This window comes from Leptosomus discolor, chromosome 2 (assembly GCF_034619465.1).
Source record: "Leptosomus discolor isolate bLepDis1 chromosome 2, bLepDis1.hap2, whole genome shotgun sequence".
Lineage (NCBI taxonomy): Eukaryota > Metazoa > Chordata > Aves > Leptosomiformes > Leptosomidae > Leptosomus > Leptosomus discolor.
The window spans coordinates 27,692,622-27,716,968 of NC_141392.1; the positions used below are offsets into that span (position 1 = coordinate 27,692,622).

The window sequence follows — 24,347 nt, forward strand, 5'->3', positions numbered from 1 at the left end:
CTGTTTTGTCAAAAATACCTAACACTTATATAGTAGTTAAGGTGTTTCCATGTATAACAATGACAAATGGGAAGTCTGGCTCCAGCTCACAGTTCAGATGTACACTTTCTGGCAATCGCAGCTTATCCTGTGCCCAAGAGCAACTGATTTACAGTGAATGTATCTCCGATGTCAAAATGCTCCATTTGCTTGGCCTACATTAGGAAATTAGCATGCAGGCATCTGGTAGGAAGGTTTACAGGTTTAGGTAATTTTACCATACACTCACTCAGATATCCTTAGTACAGTAAGTTATTTTAGTGTTTACCGAAGGAATCTAAAGTGGATTTAGTGAGGATGTGGACAGCCCATATAACAGGTTACCACAAAGCAAAGGAGTAACTGATTTGAAAAACGCAGTCTAAGAAATACGAATAACTCCTTGGAATTCTAAATTCCCAATTCATGTTCTCACCAACAACCAAAAAACCTTTTGGTTCCAGCTTTTAAAACTGCCCAGTTTAAAGCAATGAAAATATTTTTGAGAGGAGAATAACATGTAGGATATAGATTAATATTAGTAACTTTGCCACTACATTAATTTATCACCAAAATAAAGGCTTCACACAACAAAGGAGTCATTATTCTGAAGTTCACAAAATGAAAGCACTGTTTATCTCTTACCTCTGTTAAACGAGGTATATGAAGGCCCTTCGCATGGTCACTTGCAGTCTTCCTTGATTTGCCTGGCCATGTTCTTTTTCTGTGACTCTCCGCTACACCAGACCAGGCAAAGACATCATGGTAAGCTAAGTCCAGATCTGAAGGATCAACTGCAAACTGGCATATCAGCTTCAGCAAGCAAGCAAGACAGTCTAGCTGCCACTGTGAATAAGAAGAAAAAGAAATTTCATTTTTTCAGGGATTTATTTCACAAATAATTCTTGAAATTAAATGTTTCAGTAAGGCATAAAAGAGAAACAGCTAGGACTAACTGGTGAAACCTCACCAGAATAGATACTAAAGAGGAAGGGTATTAAAAAAAGCTTACTACTTACAATAAAAACATTTGCATGACTTAGTCCTATTAACAAATGCATTCAAGACATTCTATTACTCAGTGCATGAAATAACCCAGAGGAAATAGTACAGGACTTAAGCTCCACAGTTAAGAGCCTTTCCTGCAGTTGTAGTCAACTAGAACAGAGGGTATAAAGTATGGTATACAGAAGGGCTGTCAAGTTGAGTATATTTAACGACGCAGAGACAATACATAGGAGTTTAAAAATGCTGTTTTGTATTGTAATATCTCACTAGATGAAAACCACTGTTTCATTTAGTAACTCTGGAGATCAATTTTCATGGCCCTCAGCTGCGTGGCTATGACCAAACATAGCACCTGCCCAGCTCCACCAGCACAAGGTGCATTATGAGAGTAAAATTAACAAAAATAGAGCACCATGTCACAGCAACACCTGAAACAGGTCAGCTATCTAGCACCTACACATGCTTAAGTCAGGACTCTGTACTAAGGCACTAAGTTACCGAATCTGTTACTATTTTCACAGTGTTGTGCACACTTTCTGGGCAGACCAACAAAAGCAATCACACAAACTTTATATACTGAACAGAGAGAACGACAATTTGTTTCTAATATCGAAATAATTCTAGAACGAATACATCCAAACCAGTTAAAAACTACCAAATTTTTAATAAAAAGTATATACCTACCTTCTTTTTAGCATTTCAGTAACTATCATCAGTTTTTTACATACATGTGTGTGACTGTTTATTTACATCTTTCTATGTACATATGACTCAGAGCTTGAGATATTTCAGTATTTTTCACTCAAATGCCACAGAAATAAAATCAAGAAAAAAATCAACTCTAATAAAACCAGTTTTCATTAGGATATGAATTTAGCTCAAACTAATAACAGAATAATGATTCAAAAGACACTATGTAAGAATGACTAATAATAAAGTTCATTAATGAAAAGTATCTTTATTACCGCCATAGTCACAATGCTACCACTTTTGTCTCAATGCCAACCAGGGGAAATGGTATTTCTTGGCCTCTTTAGAGGAAGAGACAATTGACAGATTACTGCTTTTAAAGCAGACTATAATAAAAGTTTCCAAATACCAACCTTCCCTAAAACAAGCAGAAAAAAGGCAAAAATAAAGTACCTCCTTCTTGTCTGGCAAATTTTGACTTTTTTGAAGAAATGTGAAACACCACACTATTATCAATGCATTTGCAATCATTGCTGAAGATGGAGACCAGGACTTTTTCTCCAAGATGTTCCCATGTTCTACAATTTTACATTCTAAAAACTAAGATTTTTTTAAAGACTGGACAAAAATTAGACCAAAAATATACAGAAAATTACAAAATATTTAATTAAAATATAAAAAAGCAGAAGTATGAAGATGTTTTTTAAAGAAAATAAATTCATCCAGGAATATAAAATATTCAAGAACAAGATGCTATTGCATAGACTCTGGTGGTTTCAACTATAGAATTAATTTATTTCACTTACTACAGAAAAGTAACTAGAACAAAAGCTGAAAGTTATGCAAGTCTTCACAAATAAGAGCTATGTTAATCTGAGAAAAAAGGGTGAGTAAACACCTACCACAGTCCATGATTCCTGTTCTTTAGGCTCTAAGATTCCAGAATTGAAAATTTCTAGTAACTGTTGGAGCCCTCCAGCAGCAACAAACTGTAAGTATATTATGGATCCAACATGAGTAAAAGCAAATACAGAAATACCACTACGTTCAGTTAGATACCAATCTAAGCTTTACAGATAAATAAATATATATATGACAAAACTATTCAGCTGCCTATTTTACCGAAAACAAAATAAATAGTTGTACACAAATATGACAAATTTACAGGTCTGAAAACACAGAAAAACTTTAAAATGTTATACCTAAATTTGAGATCAAAAACTCTAAGACAGACAATGTTTTAAATAGGTTTTCATTTTATATGTTGTTTGAAAAACTGTATTAGGTATCACAGAAAACTGTAGGAAAATCAAACCTTGCAGCTCCATGTGTTTTTACTGTTTTCTATTTGATCTTCACTCGAATCATCTGAGTCTGGGTAAAGATCGCTATAACTTCCCTAAAGATAAACAAGAAAAGTTTATTGTAAAAACAGATAAAGAATTAAAATACTATAAAAAACCTCATCAATATATACTTTGGCTCAGAGAAAAACATATATTCCATGCAAGAAACTCTATATTACCGTAGATTCACGTCTTATTCTCCTGTTGGGCTTTCCCAAAGCTTCAATAATTTCCAGGGCATACAAAAGTTTATGGGCACTTTTTATTCGCAGAAGATCCTTCCAGCTAAAGCCATCACTACCCTTAAAAGATAAAAGAGGCAGAAAACAATTAACACAATTATATGCGACTGATCTATCTAAAAAACACAAGGAGGGGATTTTTGAAGTGACACGGACAAATTATTTAGTTTTTAATTTCATCTGTTATTTGAAATTAAACAATTTCAATCATATTTCTATAGATGATTAACAATTTAATAGCATGCATTCAGCAACAAAATTTGAGTAAACCTCCAATGTTATTATAAGGTACAGTAGACATGATTTTAAAGTAGAGAGGTCAAATGTTATACTCTAAATTATAACTTCCACCAAAATTTTGATGCATGGGTCCATAAAGAACCATAATATCTAAAAGCTGTTAATATGTAACTACAACAACTTTAAAAGAGGCAAAATCTTCATCTACAGGGCAAGAAAACACTCTGTAAGCACCCATGTTTTAAATTTATAGAAGAGAGTACAAAAGGATTACTGTCACAACAGTCATAATGTTAAAGCAAGGCTGCAGATGAAGCAACTGTTGTTTCAATTCAAGCCAAAAAACTGTGACAATTAGTATTGACTATTCATTTATTAACTGATTTTTATAAAGTAATCATAAAAACAAACTTTGGGAACTAAGCTGACATCTCTGTTTAATTTAATAAAAATTACGAGGTTTGTTTATTAGGTTTACTCATGTCTCAGAACAATTAACATACTTACTATTTAACACTCCTATTTGTGGAAAACTCAACTAAAACACTAGACACTAAAACATCCATGTTTAATAAACACGGTAAAACAAGCACCCTTTGTTTACCTGCTCATCTGAAATATTCTGGAATGCCTGCAACATATTAGGGCACGTTGGCAGAAGCATTAACAGTTCCCAGACACGTCTGGATAAGTTTTCTGCGTGGAGATGGAGTTCTTCACACCTTGCACTCTGACAAACCATAAAACAACCATTCTTATTGTGAACTTCATTGTAAAAATTAGATTTCAAAGTCAAAAAATGTATTTATTCTTAATTAAGCTGTTTCCTATCTAACATAAATCCATGAACAGAACGTAATAGTTGAAGTCTCACTGAGCTTGCAAGAAACTGAGTTACATTACCTTTTTACAGCATATCACATATTTTGAAACATTTGAGTGTTAATAAAACTTGAAAATAAACTACTGGTTCAAATATACTAGTGGTTATTTAATTTTCCACAACCTAAAGACAGCATCTAAGACATAAAGCTTGAGTTTTTGCAATAAAACCTTTACAAACCTTTCTTCAACCCAATTCCCATTGTTAGTCACCACACTTATTTAAATAATCAGTATTATTTCCTAAGAATTACTTCTTTATAGCTTCTACAATATTTAGAAGATTTAAAATACCAGAACAATGTTGTTAAGAAAATCAGAAAAATCATTATCATTATTATACCATACATGAAATGTGAATATACAGACAATAAATATACCTAGCAATTGGACAGAGTACACAAGAAGTTGTCTAGATAGGAAAAATAGATCTTAACTTAGATTTAAGTGTAATTATTCTAATAAAAGTACTCTAAATTACCTCACTATCTTCCATAGCCACTTCTCCAGAAGGAGGCTTAAAAGAGGCAAGCATCTCTAACAAATCAAAAAGGGTGGTGAGATGAGGTTCTTGCAGGAGTAAAAGCATTGGAATGTTGTCCTTTTGCGGAGGAGGTAGGCAGGATGCTGGAAGTTGAACACCTTCACCTTTACGTTCTCTCCTTGGTGCGCCCAGGGATACAAACACCATCTAGAAACAGAGAGAAACAACAAGGAGGAGAGAGACAATTTTAAAAATGCATATGATAAATCATGGAATGTTTTCAACAGGATCGTAACTAAGAACTTAAAGATACATCGATATCTTTGCTGTCAAATCTAAGCAGCACTTCAAGCCACCACCATAATTAAAGTTTGGTTTTGCTTTCACTTAAGGCATTCATGGTGTAGTTGCATACACCCTTGGCCGCTGATACAGTAGGCGGTCCCATTTCATCCTCCCTCATCCCTTATTTTGCCATTCAGGCTGGGAAGACTAGTAACGGTCTGACTTTGAAGTACTTTAATGAAACGGCACAAAAACTAATCCAGAGGAAAAACGAGATAAATTGGCTCAAAGGACCAGAAGAATGCTAGCGAGGGCATAGCAACAGAAATAGCAGCATGGTTGGAGGAGCAGACATTTGTTACAATGACATAACCACATTGTGGAAAGCCATTCTCAGATGAACTGTTCCTGCTGACTAGTTATCACACTCAGCACTTCCAACAGAACGCTACTGCTCCTCCAAGTTCTGCAAATGTAAGAATTCATCCAATTGCACCATTAGTTCAATTCTGTAAAATTATCTGTGTTAATAAGAAAAAATCATTTTAAAAACTGGGTTTGCTTTGTAATTAAGCCAATTCATCTAGCAAAAAGAACTAATGAACAATCAAAGATGTAGTCCAACAGATCATCCAATTTGGAACTGCAAGAGTCAAGACAGACTAACTGCTGCAACTGCTAACAGCCAGCAATGGGCACATGTAAGCATAGCAGCCAGCAATAACCTTTCTAAAAGGATGTCAGCAGATCCTTGAAGGTGTACAGTATGAGTTTAGTTTTCCTTTAGACAGAAAGAACGTATGTGATGATCTGCTGATAAGTTTTGTTACAGTTCCACCTCCCTAAAACAGTCACGATGTCATTCACACTTATAAAATCAAATCAGGCTTTTCCATACTGTTGACTTCAGCAAACTTATGAGTAGATCACTCTAACAGGAACTGTGAATTGAGATAAAAAATTACAGATGAGCATTAAAAATCTGTGAAAGGAGAGAGCTAGTCAGTGCTACTATGGAATCAGTATGTGTTCAACCATTCAGACATAATGGGGATATGTGATTCCGTTTTCACTGGTCCTTTTTTTTCCTTGATGAATGAAAAACCCTGGAATTTTTGTTTTATTCCTTGAGTTTTCACATCTGCTAACGTGACTAGAATTAGGCTTTTAAAATTATTATTTTGAAGACTGACAGCAGAAAGGACCAACAGCATTAGTCTGAGCTTACAGGAGGCACGTACTGAATAGCATGAAACTAGTTTCAGAAAACTATAATATGCTCCCAAAGAAAAGTATGCCTTCCACCACCACTACATACATCAGCTGCACAAGACAAAAGCAACAGATCAGTCATTTTCAGTGACTGCTATCTATATGCTGGTAATACCTGCATATCCTTAAAACCCAATTCATGAAGCGTTTTTTCATCATAATCAGTTGTCAGTTCATGCCCAGATGAAATCATTCTCACAGGTCCCATGAGGCCACCTAGGATAAAACATATTTCAGTATATTTCTGGAATCATAACTTCAATTTTTAATAAAAGTGCTAAGACTTATTTTTAATAGTACACACCTCAGTAGCAAATTAAAATGAGGCAAACACTTGACAATTTCCTTAAGAAACCCGGTTATTACATTAAACTAATTTTACTCGCAAGTATTCGGAAAAAACTCTCTCAATAACAGTTCATCCAGTCTTGTAGTGAAAAGTGTTGACAATGCAGATTAAAACATGCCTTCCATATTTTGTAGTAAATTATGCTATGCCAGAGAAGGATAATGGAAAATAATTGTGATCATCAACAAAATCCCTTTGTATCACACACCTGTGATAAAGTCAGCAAAGGCAAAGAAGCCATGATTAATCTTACTTACATTTAAGTCAGAACTGAAGATATATACTTCAGAAAGGAAAAACTGAGAAGACCCTTCAAAGAATTCTCAACACTGAACAAGAAATCTGAATCTGAACAATTAAAAGACTAAGAATTTAATTTTATTCGGTATGGGTATCAGCACAGGCATTCTACAAAACAAAAGGCACTGTACATATGTAACACGACTGAACAGCAGCTGCTGTAGGACTGCAATTCTGATTTTTCTGAATCATGTCTTTCTAAAATCCCAGCTAAAACAAAAATAAAAATTTCTGCTATGTGGCTACATTTGGTGGAAAACAAGATAGTGTCTTTACTGAAACAGGTTCTGACAAGTGGCTGGAAAAGGACTTCACGAAGAAGGTGATTAAGATGTCTAAAACTAGTTTGGTTTACTGACAGTGTGTCTCATTAAAACACTTTTTAAAAAAGTTGTTAAACTATGAAAAGAAAGTCAGATTCATGTTTACACACTAATGTCAGCAGTGTTGGAAAAAGATGTTCACGGACAGAATTTGTTCAAAGAACAAACATTACATGCTAACTCTTGCTCACAATGAGAAAACAAGCAAACAAAACACTGAGGAGAAGATAATTCAAAAAACAGTAACATTTTGAACAGCAGTAACTGATAAGAATGCTATAATACATAGCATCAGTACGATTTAGAAAATGTCCTCCTCCTAAAGGATAAAGTAGAAATTTTTATTCACTCAAAAACACATAAAGGACGGGAACAACAAAAGAATGCCTATTCACCACACTACAAGCAAGCAATGACCATCTCAGGAACAAGGTGACATTCCAAATTAAGAGCATCAAAATAGGATGAATGATCATTTTTGCTACAGGATTATAATAAATTTGGAGCTTAGCTAGATCTAAGGACCTCTGGCAGATCTACATTTTCTTTCCTATTTCAAATAAATGGTAGTGCTTGAGAAACAATGTTATTAAAAGTAAGGGTGATGATAACTATAACTGGAAGAAAATAAACCCTAATGCTTGCTTATTTAGGATATCTGGGGAAGAAAATAACCATAATCTTCTAAGCTCCAAATGGATGAACCTTCATGAGGGTGAAAAATACAGTTATGAGTACTACAGCTTACCAGGGAAATCCCCTTTGCGGCTGCTTTGGCCAAACTCCTGAAGCTGTGCTTGCTGATTTATCTGCTCCTTCTGCAAATTTTCGTACCAATGGGTGACTTCTGCCCGTAGATCAGCCACCTGATCACTAGGATACATTTCTATAGTCATCTGAAATAAAACATGTGTTTTATTTTTCAAAGCACACAGTGGACTCACTGCGATTTAACAATGTAGGTGGTACTTTTACAAGGGCTTTTAACTTACCTTGTCAGGAAGTCCAGCTGGCTGACATACAATTCTTAGTGGTAGTGACTGTTTGTCACTCAGGGCTTTCAAGTGACTGCTGATACCAGTGCCTTCAATCTGCCACTGTCTCAGATGATACGCAAACCTGAAGGAGGAGGTAAAAAAATTGAAAAAAGTATTTTTGTCAAAACCTATTTAACACAACTGTTCAACGAACAATGACAGCAAAGACAAAACTTACACCTTTACTCACTGTTTTTTCAAAATAAGAGGAAGTTATTGATATTCTCATTATTTTTCAAACAAAACTAAAGTAATGGAAAAAATTTTTTTGGTGAGGGATGGGGAAACATGAACCACATCCATATGTCTCTATACAGGGACGAGAGCCAAGCTATATATTACCTTTCAAACTTATCCACTACTGTCCTTGCTTTACACAAAGAAAACCAAGAAACTATTACTTAATAATAATTCATAACTCATTTATCATTATGATAAGAGGAATGGAAACAAATTCTGTACCCAAATATATCAATGGAGCTATTTACCTTCTCCTAAAAGCCTCCAGGTGTGTTTTCAGCATTAAGAGTCCTCTTTCAATAATGGTCAGACTTGAATGAGAGTCTTGCTCAAGGTTACTAGAAGCTATCATCAGACTCTCCATACACTTGCTAATAAATTCCTGTTCTTTTTCAAGACCAGTTTTACCTGTAACATCAGTTAGAGTAAATCATATAAGCACAACTTTGAGACTATGCATTTTAATAGTAAGAATAAAAAGAGGGCAATACTAGATATTCTTTACAACATTTTAAACAAAAAACAAAAAATGAAAATTCATACCATTGATATAATAAGAGTTGATATACTGGATGGCTGCTCGACTGACATCACCAGACTGTGCTCTTAAAGCAATACCCCAGAACTGGTCCATGCCACACAACTGTTTTGACAAAAGGAAAACAAAATACAGAAACAAAACATTGCCTCGTTATTTTACTAGGAGTGACGCTTTTCTGACCCGAGACATTTTACTTCCCTCTTGACACAATTACTAAAAGTATCTCCATTTTTCCCCTGCTCAGGCTCCCACCACTGCACAAATCAATTACTATAAAATTCTAACTTTCAAATAAATATTTTCATACTTTGAAGCATGAGGAGAACTGGTTAAAATTCAGAAGAGTGAATTTTAATTTCTCACAAACAGGAATACTTTCAAATGAAGCCTTAAAACCACAACTACTATCGGTATTCTTGCAAGAATAGAAATTGTAATAAAAAACTGCCTCAAATCAATTCACAGAAAAATATCCTATATATAATTTTATTTCTAAGAGCTTCTCTGTATTAAAAAGTACAGAAGATAAACTTCTAAAGCACATCATAAGTCAACCGAGACATTTTATAACAGATTTCTAGTCAGAATTAAATATGCCTAACAGAACGTCACCTGAATCTTCTGATTTATAAAAGTAAACGTTACCAACCCATTCTTACAATACAATAGTGAATACAGTTCAGTTATGCTAACAATATGACAAACTGCACAAAGCTATGCAGGCAACAGGTATTGTTTTCTTTGTGATTTCCTATCTCTACCTCTAGAGACAAAAGCCACACGTGCTCAAAGTCATGAGGGTAGGTCAGGATCGTCGCCCTCTTATTTTCACTTCACTCTCCCACTTTTGGAACTTTTGACTCCTGAGCTCCCAGGGCTCTCCTCAAGGCAGAAATCTGTACAGATCCCACCAGTACGGGCTGTGGCATTACTATCTCAAAGCAGTAAACAATATTCAACTAAATTCCCAAGAGATATGCTGTTGCAGATAATTTAACTTTCCCCTTCCCTCAGAAAGAAGAAAAATGTGAGCACACACTCTAGGCTTACCTCTGAGTTTGAGCCACCATCATATGCACTAGTAGCCAATCGAGCCAAATTACACAAATGCTGGAAGAGGTTTAGGCCAGTCATACTAATAGTTTCAGGTTTTAATTGTGGCATCTAAATAAAATGAACACACTTTAGTATGGAAAAAAAAATTCAGTGATGGAACAGATAGCAATTTACAGGGTATTTCATTAGCACAGAAAAATGTCATTGTTACTAGCAATCATATTTGAACACAGTAGATCAATTAAAATTTATTCTTGCAAAAGATCACACTCTCTGAATTTTATAACTATAATTGGCTTAAACAAAGCTCTTTTCTCTACCACTGATTTGGATTGTAACAATGCAGAGGGAACAAAAATTATTCCTGTAATATTAGCTGCTTAACTTAACAGCAGGGCAAAAAGCATACATGATGTGTCCGATCAAAAAACTCATATGCTTACAACACCAGACAAAAAACTGTGCAACCTTGAAAAAGAATTAGACTACATTAAGTACTGCACAATCTATCAGTTCTGTAATGTCATCTGCTGAAATGGATGGGACCTCTTGCAAAAAACTCTACTGCTGCACGTTTGTATTTTTAGTGGATGTATTGCTGAGATTGATACACTCCTCCCAAAAAGAAGTAGTCATTTTTCTAGTCAGGTAAGCTATATACATCAAGGAAAGTACAGTTTTGGGTGGATTTTTTTTTCAAACTGAAATGAAGCGATACATATTTCAGATACACCACACAGGCTATTTACAAAAAAACAAGTGAATACCAGCGTGAAAAGGATTTACGCCAATCCGTTCCCCTTCTCCCCCCAAGCAAAGAAAAATCATTGCATGATAAGTGGGGCCTTCCCAGATTACTGCAGACAAATTTTTCATAGAAGCAGTTTAAAATATGTTAAATAGTGCTGATACGTAAAAACTCACTTTTATTCAAATTAATAAGGTTGCAATTAATTCTCTACATACCTTTTCCAAAAAAAGATGCTTGTAAGTCTCCATACCCATAGCATGCTGATCTTTACTTCGTACTTGATTTAAAAACCAGTGTAGTGCATCATCATAACATTCAGAATCTTCTACTAAGCAGTGCCACAGTATATCCACTTGTTCTAAACTCAACCCTAAAATTAGGGAAGTATTTTTAACTACTCCTTTATAACATCAAATATATAGCGATATTCTACAAAACCTGAGAATACATGTAGAAAAATCAGAGTAGTTTTTGTCAAGACAAGTTGATTTTGGAAAGAACAAAAGAAAAACGTACCACCTATCAATAAGGAATCATACACTTTTCCCCTTTTAGAGCTGGCAACCAGCTATAGATCTTGGTCATTACTGGTGTCAGTGGTTACTAAACCCATGAGTAGCGTGGGCTGATCCGAGATCTCGTACCAAACAGCAGGGTGTTTCTCACTTTATAAGTAATTATTAGGCACAATCTAGAGTCTAGCTTTGAGCTGGGTATTGAGACTGTGTCTGAAAATAGTATCTCTAACTATTTCATTGTTACTACTTTCAAGGAAACTGTAGATTTATTTTCTCAGTTGGCATATAAACATTCATGATCCCAACAAACTTCTTTAAAGAAGAATTGTGGCTATCCTACCCACAATAGTAAATACAGTGTTACAAGGTTATTTTTTCTCTCGGCTACAGATATTCTCATTTCTTCCTGTATTCTACTCTAATCGCAGAATCACAGAATGTTAGGGGTTAGAAAGGACCTCGAAAGATCATCTAGTCCAACCCCCCTGCCAGAGCAGGACAAGCTCTGCACTGAATGCCAACTTTGCCTACCTATGAGACTACCCAAATGAATCCTCCCTTCAGTCATTTTAATAAGTTACCTCAATACAATCAACTGGAAGCCTGTACAGACCTGATGCTGAAACAACACTGAAGGCTACTGGTTTACAAGGGCTTAAGAATAGAGCGACCAAACCAATTAATGGAAGGGAAAGCCACTGAGGGTTACTAAAAACACAGAAAATTTTGTTCAACTTTGAATTCCATCAGCCAACAGATTTCTATTTTTAACCTTTTAGAGTGAAACAATTTCAGCATCTGCACAGATCAACTATTGTACAGAGTTCCACTTTCGCAAAAGACCCTACAGTGAGTGTAAACCAATTTCTGACAGTATTAAAATATAAAGAATTATTCCTTTAGATACCGCAACTTACAGTGCACTCCAATAAAAGACCTCTGGGAACATTATGGATGTGAACCAAAACCAACACATACAGAATATATTATCTTCCTTTTAGTAATTACTATCCTAATATTTAGAAAAACTGAAGCAGAGAGAACATAAAACCTTGTTCTCACAGAACTGCAATACAATCTAAACTCCAATGCTGGTTCTGTGCTTTCATCAAAAACTTTTCCTTCTTTTGAAACAGTAGCAGAGATTTTTTAAAACTGTATCTGTTTAAAATATCATATTTATTTAAACTATCATTGATTATTGAGAACTATGTGAGCCCTATGAGGTGCTTCTTTCATAAGGTACCCCAAATACTTACTGAAATGATCTGGTGATCCTAGAGTTGAAAACACACAGGTCAGGAATTGAAGACGAACCTGAACTTCTGCACTGTGGCTGTATCTAAAATTTAAATTTGTATAAAAATGGAAGCTTATTTAATTGTTCTTGTCATAACTTTTTTGCCACTCATACATGTGCCTCTTAGAAGCATACATAATTTCTTCTTCTAAGTTTCTTTCTGAATTTCTAGTTCAGTATATAGTCTATAGTCCAGCTGTACACATTACAGAACTGCACCAAACAAGTGGAATGACACACCAGTTGTTACTAGATAAGGTACTTTCTTTTGTTGGTTTTTTTGGGGGGGGGTGGGGGGAGGGTTTTTTTTGGCATACAGTTCAATTCAAGTGCATCATTTTGTCATTAGCACCTTGCAGGATCTGACCTTAATTTTTTTCCCTAACTTGCAAAATGCTGATATTTCTACCCTGAATTTCCAAGCCCAGCTGACACATACTCTTTATAAAAATATTTTATAACATACACAAATATTAACTTTTTTTCTATTTATGTGGTAGAAGCTTCATGGTCAAAGAAGCAGAACAATGTATTGTTTTGCCTGAATTTAAAGCAATTCATCCCACTTTCAAACAGCTTTTGAAGTAATTTCCCACTAGAGCAATGTCCAATACAAAGGTGTATGATGAAGTAAAAATCTGACCCATAAACAGCAACATTTTTCAATTGTGGATGCCTGTATTTACGTACTGAGTTTGACATCTGTCAAAATATGAACAGTCTATTCCTCCGGGATTGAGAAGCTAGAAATGGTATCACTTGGGTATATACACCTGCTTTTAATCATACAGACTGGATAGTGCGGATGAATGTGTTAAACAGAAAACAACCTACTGCAAAGGTTCATGGCAACAGATTTTAAAACTGAAAAATTTTAATAGTTTTATGATATGAAATCACTTTAAATTCATTTGAATACATAAAATCTTCATGTTTTACTTGTAAAACAAATACTCAACGTAATGCCTAAAAAAAATGGCACTGAGAGTTGTGTGATTTTTTTTAAGGAAGCTATGTAAAATGTTATTGCTTTTACAGACCTTTGTCTCCCTAAGCATGTAATGTCTCTATAGAAAGTATTTACTTATAAGAACACATCAGAAGCACCAGAAGCAGAAAAGAAACATTTAAAAATATAAAATATCGAACACTCAAAGTCAGTTGTGTACTCACAATGCATGTTTATGTCGTCCTTCCCTGACTGCCTGAATGTAGTGTACCAAATTATCAAAGAAAAGTTTCATCATATTAAGCTCCTTTTCTGCCCACCTGTGTCAATTTAAAGGACAAAAAGTATGGTTTGCTTAAAAAGATCAGAAGAGCTACAGAAATTAGAAAGCTATTACAGAAAAATTGCATATACATAAAACCAAAGTAAACATTCCATTTTCCATCTACCATGAATTCAGCAGTATTTTTCAGTACAGTACTCTCTTCTTCCTTTTCATCACTGTTATTTTCAGGCATAGGACTGGCAGAGAATACTCCCTTTCAAAACCATGAAAATTGTTCCTAAAGGCCCTAATTCAGAAAAAGTCTAAGCCAAAACTCAGAACTGGGCATATGTTTAAATGTCATGTCAAAAAGGCCAAGAAAAATTGATGATAATCACTGTAATCTTTCCCAGAAGTTTCACTAGTCCATTCTCTATAGTTAGACTAGCTAGTTATATAATTTGTTCTAGTAAGGAATGCTGTATGACATATCTTCACATTTCAAAGGTTTTCTTAAAAATGATTTTTTTTTTTTTTTACTGAGAAGCACTTCATACACAATTAGAACAGAATGACATAACATCAAATTATTACAACCTTTTACAACATACTATTACTTGATGTCTAGTACTGTCTGCAAATCCTTTGGTATTTAAAGGGGGGTGTGGTGGATTAAAAAAATACATATTAGTCTTCATCTCAGTTACAACAGTAGTGTGTATTATGAAGAAATCTAGGCCTGAGTGATTAGGCAAGCTCATACATGTAGGCCAGATAGCAGAGAGATAACCTCAGGTCATTAATTCGGACCACACTAAAGGAGCAAGCATTGCAGCAGTCCCCTAAATGTCAGCACTTCTTTTGGTTTATTCTGTTGGGGACAGGGGGCTACTTACATTGTTATCCAATGAGTATCGTAACTGCTCCCAAACTGTTGAAACGTACCAAACAGCTTTGGAAGAAGACGAAGTGAAACTACTACAGATCTAAAGGAGAAAGAGAGAAATGACGACAACACATGATGGTTACAAAATTAAAACAGTCAATTTTAAAATCACTTTGAGAAGCTCAGGTTCAGTCAGCAAATATGCTAACTGAAAGCACTGGAATTATCTGTGTGACGTTTACCACCATGTCAGCCAGTCAGTTTTCTGAATCTGAACTACACATACTTCAGATTTTTTATATGTAATACCTTAGACACACAACTCTTGGACAACAGTACACATTTTGTTTATTCAAAATTATTTAAATTTCAAAAGATAAATTCTTATTTTTGAGTTTCTTAATTATCTTTTGAAATATCAGCAAAACAAGTATGTTCTTTCAACAAACAGATGACATGGCAGAAATAAATCTGCTTCAAGCTCATTACAGGCACACGTAGATGTGTATTGTGAGACAACTACCTAGGAAAACTCAAGTAGTGCAAAAACTGCACGTAACTGAACATTTCTATCTCACAAATGCAGTTCTTAGCAAAAAGATAACAACATAACACTGCAGGTGATGTCCAGCAGCTGATTGGTTCTATCAACAGAGTAAACTCCACTTTTGCTAGTCTTCAAGTTGCACAATCTCACAGCTTTGGCTGGTATTAAAACAAGTTATCTGAGGTCAAGGTATTACTTCTACCTCCAGCTGTTTCTTCACAGAAATTACACCCCACAACAGATTTGGCGGAAAAGAACTTCTCTGTTCCTCAGCCACTTGCATGCAAATCTAAATATTCAATTCAGAATGCTTATGCTAAGGCACCTGACCTTGCACTCAACTGGCTAAGATGTGGACCAGATTCTACCAAATGGTATAAAGGCAGTAACCCCTGGCAGAAGGGAGAATAGACAAATGCAAGAAGACGAGAAATTCAGGACACTGATAGAAAAGAAAAATGGAACATCAGATACATCCGTAACACCTTGAAAAATATAAAATATTTTTATACTTTCGCTTTTGTCTGGTTTAACTTGTCTTCCTGTAAAATTAAGTAACTGTTACAGTCAACTCGAATTTCCTATATATTGCAAAAATAGATAGATGTAAAAACAGATAATTTAAGTTACCTGTTGTTTGCTAAATTTTCTAAGCAGCCTTCAATAAATCTCATTCGAATCTGTCTGTCAGTGAACCAGCACACTAAAGAACAGAGCAGCTTCTCTGCTTCATTTATTAACCCTTCAGAGAGATGAATCTACAGCAAGTAGAAAGAAAGGTCACTGAATAGTATATATTTATTTTCTTTTAAAAAAATGTTATTTTCTGGTATTCAACTTACTGCATCTTCATCCTGGACCAGATCCCACAAAAGGGTATTTCCTTTCTTACAAACATTATCCAAATTAATGTCCGTCACCGCATTGCTATTGTACTGATGTTTATGAACTGCTGGTCCTGAACAAAATACAAAGACCGTTATTGAATAAATAGAAGGAACTATCTAATCTGAACATTACTCCCTAAGTGCATGAACAACAACATGCTTTATTTGTAGACTTGGCTATTTTAAAGTGCATACAACAACATTGTAATTGCACCCCTTTTCCACATATGGGTTCTTAAAAGAAGACAAAACATTATGACCATACAAGTCAATAGGACAGTTAAGCTAGTGTTTACACTGGTTTTGCCGAATGGCACGGTGCAATAAAAACAGTACTTAGGAACTGCAGATACAGGTGCAGTTGCTTTTTTATTTAATTAGATTGAATTCATAGTGTAATTAAAATATTTCTTAAGTCTTTCTGTAGTGCTATGGTCTGAAGGGAAGTATCTTTAGAACTACCATGGTTGGAAAGCAAGAAGCACATTTTAATAAGTTCCCCTCATGCTGCATGATCTCCTATATCTAACTAAAACACAGGAAAAACAAACACCATTTTTTATATATATGACAAAGTACCAAAGTGCATGATTTTAGAAACTCATCATGTTTTCATAAACATTTATAGACATTTTCCTTCTTCTATGTGGCCACAGCTGGCATCATTCATTTATCTACTATTTGATACTATTTTCATTTAACAGCAAAGTCAAGTAGAAAATTTAGATTGCATGCAGAACACTGTAATTACTTGCACGTGCAAAACTAGAGGTGTCAAAAATAATCTGCACTGAAGGCCTCATGCTCAAACAATAATTTGGATCTTCAGTAAGATGTCTAATATCTATGGAAAATATTGAAAAAATATGCTGATTTACAGTATGGTTTAACTACGAAGTTTTAGTAGTTTATTCAACTCTGTAGTGCAGAAAAAAAATCCTTCCAAATTTTCAATGTCAGTCTCACATGATAATTCAGTTTCACATAACAAATGTTAAGCCTAAAGAAAAAAGAGAATTCTTACTCAACTGTGTTTCAGGAAAAGATATAAACAGTACCAGTTTTACTGTTTGCTGGAAGATAGCAAACTTGGTTCTGCCAGACCAGCAAAGAAAAATGTCAAACCTTCACTAATCATACCCTCCATTATATTTAATGGAGGATAAAACAGAAAATAAAGCTGCCACAACAGCATATGGAAAGATGATATAATTCTTGAGAAGTGTTTTAGTAGCATCTTAAATTGCACCCTGAAGTAAACTAGAGAATTTGGCAGTGTAACATGAAACAGCATAAAACGCCCTTTAAGGCAAGCTCCCTAAGATATCAAGTCATATTTTAACTCATTTTTCCAAAATTATCGTCTGTACAGCCCATTATGGTTAATTCGTTTAAGATGACAAATGTACGGAATCACAATAAGATCCACCCACCAGAAGGAAAATCGCATAATGTTTCAGAGAGGAAAAAAAAAAAAATCTCACATTTCAGTACTGTCTTTGTTCTTACATTAATAACCGATTAGAAAAAACATTTGCTAGGCTCTTCAGTATTTTAATTTTTTTAACTTGCATTAAAATCTCCAGTAGAAATGGGTGGGCGGGGGGGGAAGTTTAAAAAGGTAAACACAGCTACATCTAATGTGATACAAAAATGAATCTCTTGGAGAAACAGTAAAATCTCAGTAGTCGCCATGGTTTCCTTGGGCAAATACACATGCATGGTTAAAATAACCTGATTATTTTAATTATTGGAGACTAATTTAAAATTACATAAATCAGAGTTAGAAATACAAAGTTTTTATATTTTCTTTTTCATCACTCTTACCTTGACTAAGATGCTCATGATAGATAGAGGCAAGGTTAGGAAGGTGCTGCTGAAGATGAGATGTTAGCTCAGCATGTGAATTAATCTGTACAAGCTCTTCTTCACAGCCAGACTCTTCCCCATCAAAATCAGCCATATTTTTCTCTGATTTTGCACTGACTTGGGAACTACTGCAACTGACATCATCTGCACTTAGCATATCATCAACCATATGCCTGTAAAAGAATATTATAATGGACAATATCAAAGAGAAAGTTGTTTATACCAGACTACGAGTCAGTACACACCTCCCTAAAGTTAAAGGATGAATCATCTGTCTGAAGAGCAGACCTTCCTAAGAATTCAAAAAACTATTACAGATAAATTGAAGGTCTCACTATCATGATGATTGTGTTGACTTCTTTAATGTTAACTAAATAAAGCATTGTCCAAAACAATTTTAACATTTTCTTAAATGTTGTCTTATTTATTCAATACAAAAACTACAAAACACTTTAATCAGATGGTAACAAAACAGATTACTGTGTAACTATCTGCAATAACTATCATCTCTGTTAGACAAAACTATCCCGAACTATAGCAAAACAACCATACAAATTTCTGCCCAAACGGAACATTTTGCTACTGCTTTTATTTCTGTCATGGAGGGAATCAGAAGAAATGTCAAGCTACCTACCCATCATGGTGATGGTGGTGGTGGTGGTGGTGGTGATGCTGTGGCCCAATGAACTGTCGACAGTTAAATAATTCATTTCCAATAGTTTCCCCAAGGAAGTCCCCTGTGTGAGTTATACAAGAATCTTGAGACCCTTGTGAAATGTGAGCAGTGCTCATTTCTCCTGTTATATCATTCTCTGCATCGTCAGCATGAGAACAAGCATCTAGCATTCTAATTCGATTATCCACCGGCGTCACAGAGTCAGTGTTAAAAACATGGTCTTTTCCTGCCCCGTTATTTGCACCACTCCTCTCCGATGCCCCCTGTGAATCTCCCAGACAAATGCCTGTTTGTGATTCCAGTTTCCTGCTTCGCAGATCTGTGCCCCTACTGCTTTTCTGGGGATTATGGCTCCTATCTTCTTCCTCTTCATCCTCCTCCTCTTTGAGAGCTTCAATATCCGCAATGTCTTCAGACTGCACCTCGCTGCCAGGGCTTCCAGCAGACTGGCTTGCATGACTGGAGTTGGCCTCATTACTGGATCCATCACTGTGGCCACTGCTACTACCAGGACCACTACTGCCATCCTCACCACTGTTGGCTGTCTCATCAGAGCTTCCTTGCATGGATTCCTGAAATTATTTGGGGTTTTTAAGATTTGTGGAAAAATAAAACATCACTGAAAATACATATTCAACATCATCATCATTCAAACACCGTTCCTCATTTATGAAGAGACGTGTCAAATCAACAAATTTTCATTCACTTTCTCAATTGGTTACCAATGACAAAATGCTCTGAGATCCAGATTTAATAATTTAATTTTTGCATTACCTCATTCCTAACAGGCTTTGCACATACACAGTCACAGTGCAACACAACCAATATGTCACGCAATCCCTTACTAAGGGTTTAATCTAACAAATAAAATTTAAATGCAGGAATCTGAGGTGTTTTTTTGTAGTACACTTGTTCACAGGCAAGATACAATATATTCTATGTAAGCTGCACAGAACATAAGTGAAGGTTCTAGCTATCCACTATCCTGCTGCAGGTAAGCATACATGCTATGTACCCGTTGAGGTTTTGAAACAATTACAGAAAAAAATAAGTTTACACTCTTACCTCTGTATCCGAAAGTCGCTGCTGTACATGTTTTGTTCTGTTAATAAGCTGTTCCTCCATTTCAATATCACTGCCTCCACTCTGATGGGTGTCACTGTTGTCACTACTTTGAGGGCTTGCTGCTGGTGACCCTAGTTCAAAACCACATTTCCCAGTTACTTTGTGATATGTAATAATTGGAATGTAACAACATTACATAAATCTGCCTCAAATGTTGAATTCAACAGTATTCTTCCTGCAAACAGTTGAACAAGGAACGTAACTCAAACAATCCATGTACATAAACACTAAAAATTCTTTTTATAACACTGAGCATTTTACTACAAAATTTGTATTCTGATGTCTCTTGCCAGTATATAACACAGCTGTATGAATTTGCTAGATTCTACCCAAAATAAAATTTTCACTTGACTTGTCATAAAAACATAACTTCAAACTTTTATTAGTTCTTCTTCTATTCAAATTCGATAGCTGTAGGAAAACACTGTAGTATCAAATTTATCAGACGAGGTGTACTTCTAAAACTATACTTACAAGGTGAAGGGGCTGCTCTTCTGAGCTCCTCTTCTTCTGAAGGAAAAAAGCAGGATGGAAAAATAAGTGACTAAAAATCTTTTTGTCAGCATATAGTTGTCCATGATTCGTAAAAATCAGCAGGAGGAAAAGAAAGGGAAACTAGAGTAAAATGGCTTGGCAGCACCTTTAGTAACGACTGTGGGGAAATACACAGTCAAGTCAAAAAAACCCACCAAAAACCAGAAATAGCATGTAGTATCAAAAACTAGGTAAAAATTAGATAAGCTTTTGTAAGATTTTATGCAGCTATGTAAGTCATAGATGTTCAGCAGAATAAGAATAGTTAACTGATGAGTTATGGAACATCCTCTGAATTAAAAAAAAAAAAAAACATACTACTTTAGATACACAAACAGAATTGATCTGAAATAGAAAGCTTTCCAAATGCGCTCACGAAGTTTTAATGCTTTCATCTTTATCCTTAACTTCTGCTTGAAAAATATGCCAGCATGACACTTTTAAAAAATACTTCAAGTAAAAAGTTCTATACAACCTTTTTGTCCAAAGTCAACAAGGAGACTATGAAAATTAAAAATTTAACTACCAGATCTATTGGAAAACCACATACCTTTTTTGTTTCCCATGGGTAGATTGGTACTCAGTAAAGATGCAAAAGAGCTTTGTTTTGACAGCTGAGCCTTAGCTGCTAGTGCATTATTCCACAGTGCTTTTATAAGCATTGATGCCAAATACAAGGTCTATAAATAAACCAGATAACAGTTCCATTTAGAAGCAGTAGGTTTTGCACGCAAAGATCTACTGTTAATCTTTCTATATGCCAATGCTATAGTTCACCAAAATAAACTCATCAAATTAAACAAATGCACAAAAGAAAGTTGTGTGAAACAACTTCTAGCTTCAGACATGAAATTAAAATCTTCCAACAGTGGTTATGCAGTCTCCAAAAATCTCTGAAAAAGATTATAATCCAAAGGCCAGAAAAGGCCTAGTTGAAGACACATGACAACTTTACTCATAGAGTTTCCTCTCTTTTGCATTAGTGAATATTACTTTGACACGCATTTCTTTAGAGAGACAAAGACCAATCCATAATGCTTGTTTAATACACTAATGTAATTTCTTTTCTCGTTAACAGTGATTCTGTTCGCCTTGTCTTTACCTGTTCAGTGTGAGCACTTGGATGAAGAGTCGAGACTAGGTTAAGAAGATGTCTAAGTGGGACAGGGTCCAAGTTTTTGATCAAAGAAGGAAACAAGTCATGTATGTAACGACTGCAATGCTTTAGCTACAAAGCACAAACAAACAGAGAAGATGACAGGAACAGCAAAATAAACTTTAAAAAAATTTCAAGGACTGATAAAATTGCAGCAATTAAACATCACCTTTGCACAAATTCTCAGGAAGTATCTGACTAATAATTGTAGTAAAAACTACATCGGACTGTAAAAGTTAGGTTTAGTCAAAATTGCAATTGTAAAGCACATAAAGGTTAGCAAAATCAAATCTAACAGAACTGGAACTAAAGAAGATACTAAGAGATTTGGTGAAAAGAAGAAATGGAAGTTTATTTTGTATTTTAATTTAAGTATAACTTCTGAAATATTAGTGTATACGCTTAATCCCACGGGAAATAATATTTGCAATGACCACCTTATCAGCAGTGATAAATACAAATAAAGACATTACAGGCTAATATGAGACTGAGGGAACACACTGTGTGAACTGTGTGAGAATTATTTATAATTCTTTTGTCTTTCCAGTAATGGATGTCAAAAAATATGACAATGTGTTTAGCTAACTACCCTATTTACACATTGAAGTGACAGTGCTCCTGGATGTTTCCTCTTAGGTCAAATGCCGCTTTTCATAGTCACCCAAAGGGTTTCATTATGTTTGTAAGGATGTTAATATTCAAAATACAAAATAATGGTTACAGGAAGCTTCTAGAAAAAACATTCTTAATGTTGGTTAGCATATATGCACCTCAAAAAGGTTTTTTTATTCTTTCTTTCTTTTATTTTGTCTTCCTGTCATATTAAATATCTGTGTCAGTAGCTTATGGAGTACAGGCCATCTTTCACAGGATTCAAACTGGAATAAAATTATGTGGGTTCTATACAAGGATGCATTTAAACATCTTGAGATACCTGCTTCTACTCAGAGAAGATAAATTTTTGTCAAAAAGTTAGTTTAAAAAGTGGAAAATACATCCTCTAAGGCCTTCCATTCTTTTAGTCTAAAGGTGTCAGCCTTTTAAACATTAGAGATTTAAACCTTTTACAGGAAGTAATCACGACATACTTAATTCTGACAGCTAACATACATATTTTGAAAATATCAGTATGTCAAAATGAAGATCTGAACTGTAAAAGAATTACCGCATTTGGGTAATTCTATTAAGCTCTTAAAATAGCATAAAATAAAGAAAAATTCAGAGGTCTACCACTAGTATGAGCTACTGTATTTGTGAAAACATCAAGGAAGGTAAAATAACGCTTTAAAAATTTAAGTGAAAAAAGTAATTATTAATTACTCTGATACAGAAAATTGTTGGAGCCTATTAGAGTGGACGCTGTTATAATAAGCATTTATTAACATACCAGCTTCATGTTATAATGACAATGTGCTATACAGTAGTATTTGACTGAAATAAATTACAGAGAAATATTGAACACATAACCCCTTCAAATTCTAACTTGTATAGAAGCTGACTGTTCACTATACTGTTCACTATACCTGTTCAAAAAGATCAACTTTATTTCTCTGACCTTCATTTTGAATGTATTTTTCAGAAAAATTAACACTGAAACCTTGAGAGTTTCTCTGGGTTTTTGGCTGGTTGGTTGTTGTTGGGGTTTTTTTAATAATAAAGGCAGAATGAAACCATGGAAAAATAGTTTCCACAACAGGAAATCAAAATGTCTACTGTATTCAAATCCCCTAAATAAAAAAACTTCACAACCTAAAATAAAAAGCTCAGCAATCCATTAAAAGTAGCAAACAAGAGTTATCTTTCTGAAGGAAAAAAAGCCTATCAGAATTTCCAGGTTCACCAAGGAAAAAATAAACCCTTAGTGCCTCTATATTAACACCAGCACTCTAGCACAGCTGTAAACTTCACTGCCAGAATCTTTGCCTGACTGTTCCCACCAGGAGTAATAGAAACTACAATAGATAGGAGCAAGGCCATTTAGCACAATAGTGAAAATATTACATCTGCCCTACAATCTTCATCCCCATTCTTAGTGAAAAGACTATGTCTTTGCTATACAACCTCTTTTTTTTTTTTTTTTCTTGTATTAAAGTAGCCTCGGTGAATTGTTGCATCTAATGAAAAAACTAGTAATTGTGGCAGTTACCTAACTTAAAATCTTGGTCAGCAAAACACTCGGACACAGACAAGAAAAAGAAAGAAATTCAGCTTTAAGAATATAAAACAAAATCAACTTGCCATTTTCTGGTTTTTATCACTCCAGCAATTATAAAAAATTTATATATACCTGTGCTGCAGCCCAAATACAGTCTATATGTTGAGTACTAAGTCTCCCTTCAGCTGCAAGAAAATTTAGAATCACTTGGCACTGTTTGATGATCTGCAAAGTGAGAACATATTGTGGAAAAATTTAGTAGAACAAGTTACTCATTCATAGTGTTCATAGTAAAAATAATAATAATTTTATACAAACCTCAATATGTAAATTTGGTCCAAAAATGTGCTCAACTACATTGTTGCTGATAAGCCAGTCTGCAAGCTCTTTTGCAATTGACCTAGAGATGAAAAAAG

The 24,347-nt window shown here is 34.8% G+C and overlaps 1 protein-coding gene across 1 annotated transcript in view; it reads right to left on the minus strand.

Moving 5' to 3' along the window:
• Nucleotides 1-24,347, minus strand: part of USP34 (ubiquitin specific peptidase 34) — a 135,354-nt gene that overhangs the window by 56,196 nt on the left and 54,811 nt on the right. Inside the window, exons 9-34 of the mRNA XM_086460384.1 lie at nt 24,250-24,331; nt 24,064-24,156; nt 21,723-21,848; nt 21,171-21,300; nt 20,561-20,596; nt 20,027-20,157; nt 18,920-19,533; nt 18,244-18,458; nt 16,372-16,487; nt 16,160-16,287; nt 14,993-15,082; nt 14,056-14,151; nt 12,842-12,924; nt 11,280-11,434; nt 10,308-10,421; nt 9,260-9,359; nt 8,965-9,124; nt 8,432-8,558; nt 8,188-8,335; nt 6,583-6,683; nt 4,908-5,117; nt 4,149-4,274; nt 3,242-3,364; nt 3,032-3,115; nt 2,619-2,705; nt 664-864 (exon numbers count right to left, since the gene is read on the minus strand). Coding sequence (XP_086316510.1) covers nt 664-864; nt 2,619-2,705; nt 3,032-3,115; nt 3,242-3,364; nt 4,149-4,274; nt 4,908-5,117; nt 6,583-6,683; nt 8,188-8,335; nt 8,432-8,558; nt 8,965-9,124; nt 9,260-9,359; nt 10,308-10,421; nt 11,280-11,434; nt 12,842-12,924; nt 14,056-14,151; nt 14,993-15,082; nt 16,160-16,287; nt 16,372-16,487; nt 18,244-18,458; nt 18,920-19,533; nt 20,027-20,157; nt 20,561-20,596; nt 21,171-21,300; nt 21,723-21,848; nt 24,064-24,156; nt 24,250-24,331 — 3,676 coding nt within the window. The remainder of the gene's footprint in view (nt 1-663; nt 865-2,618; nt 2,706-3,031; nt 3,116-3,241; nt 3,365-4,148; nt 4,275-4,907; nt 5,118-6,582; nt 6,684-8,187; nt 8,336-8,431; nt 8,559-8,964; nt 9,125-9,259; nt 9,360-10,307; nt 10,422-11,279; nt 11,435-12,841; nt 12,925-14,055; nt 14,152-14,992; nt 15,083-16,159; nt 16,288-16,371; nt 16,488-18,243; nt 18,459-18,919; nt 19,534-20,026; nt 20,158-20,560; nt 20,597-21,170; nt 21,301-21,722; nt 21,849-24,063; nt 24,157-24,249; nt 24,332-24,347) is intronic.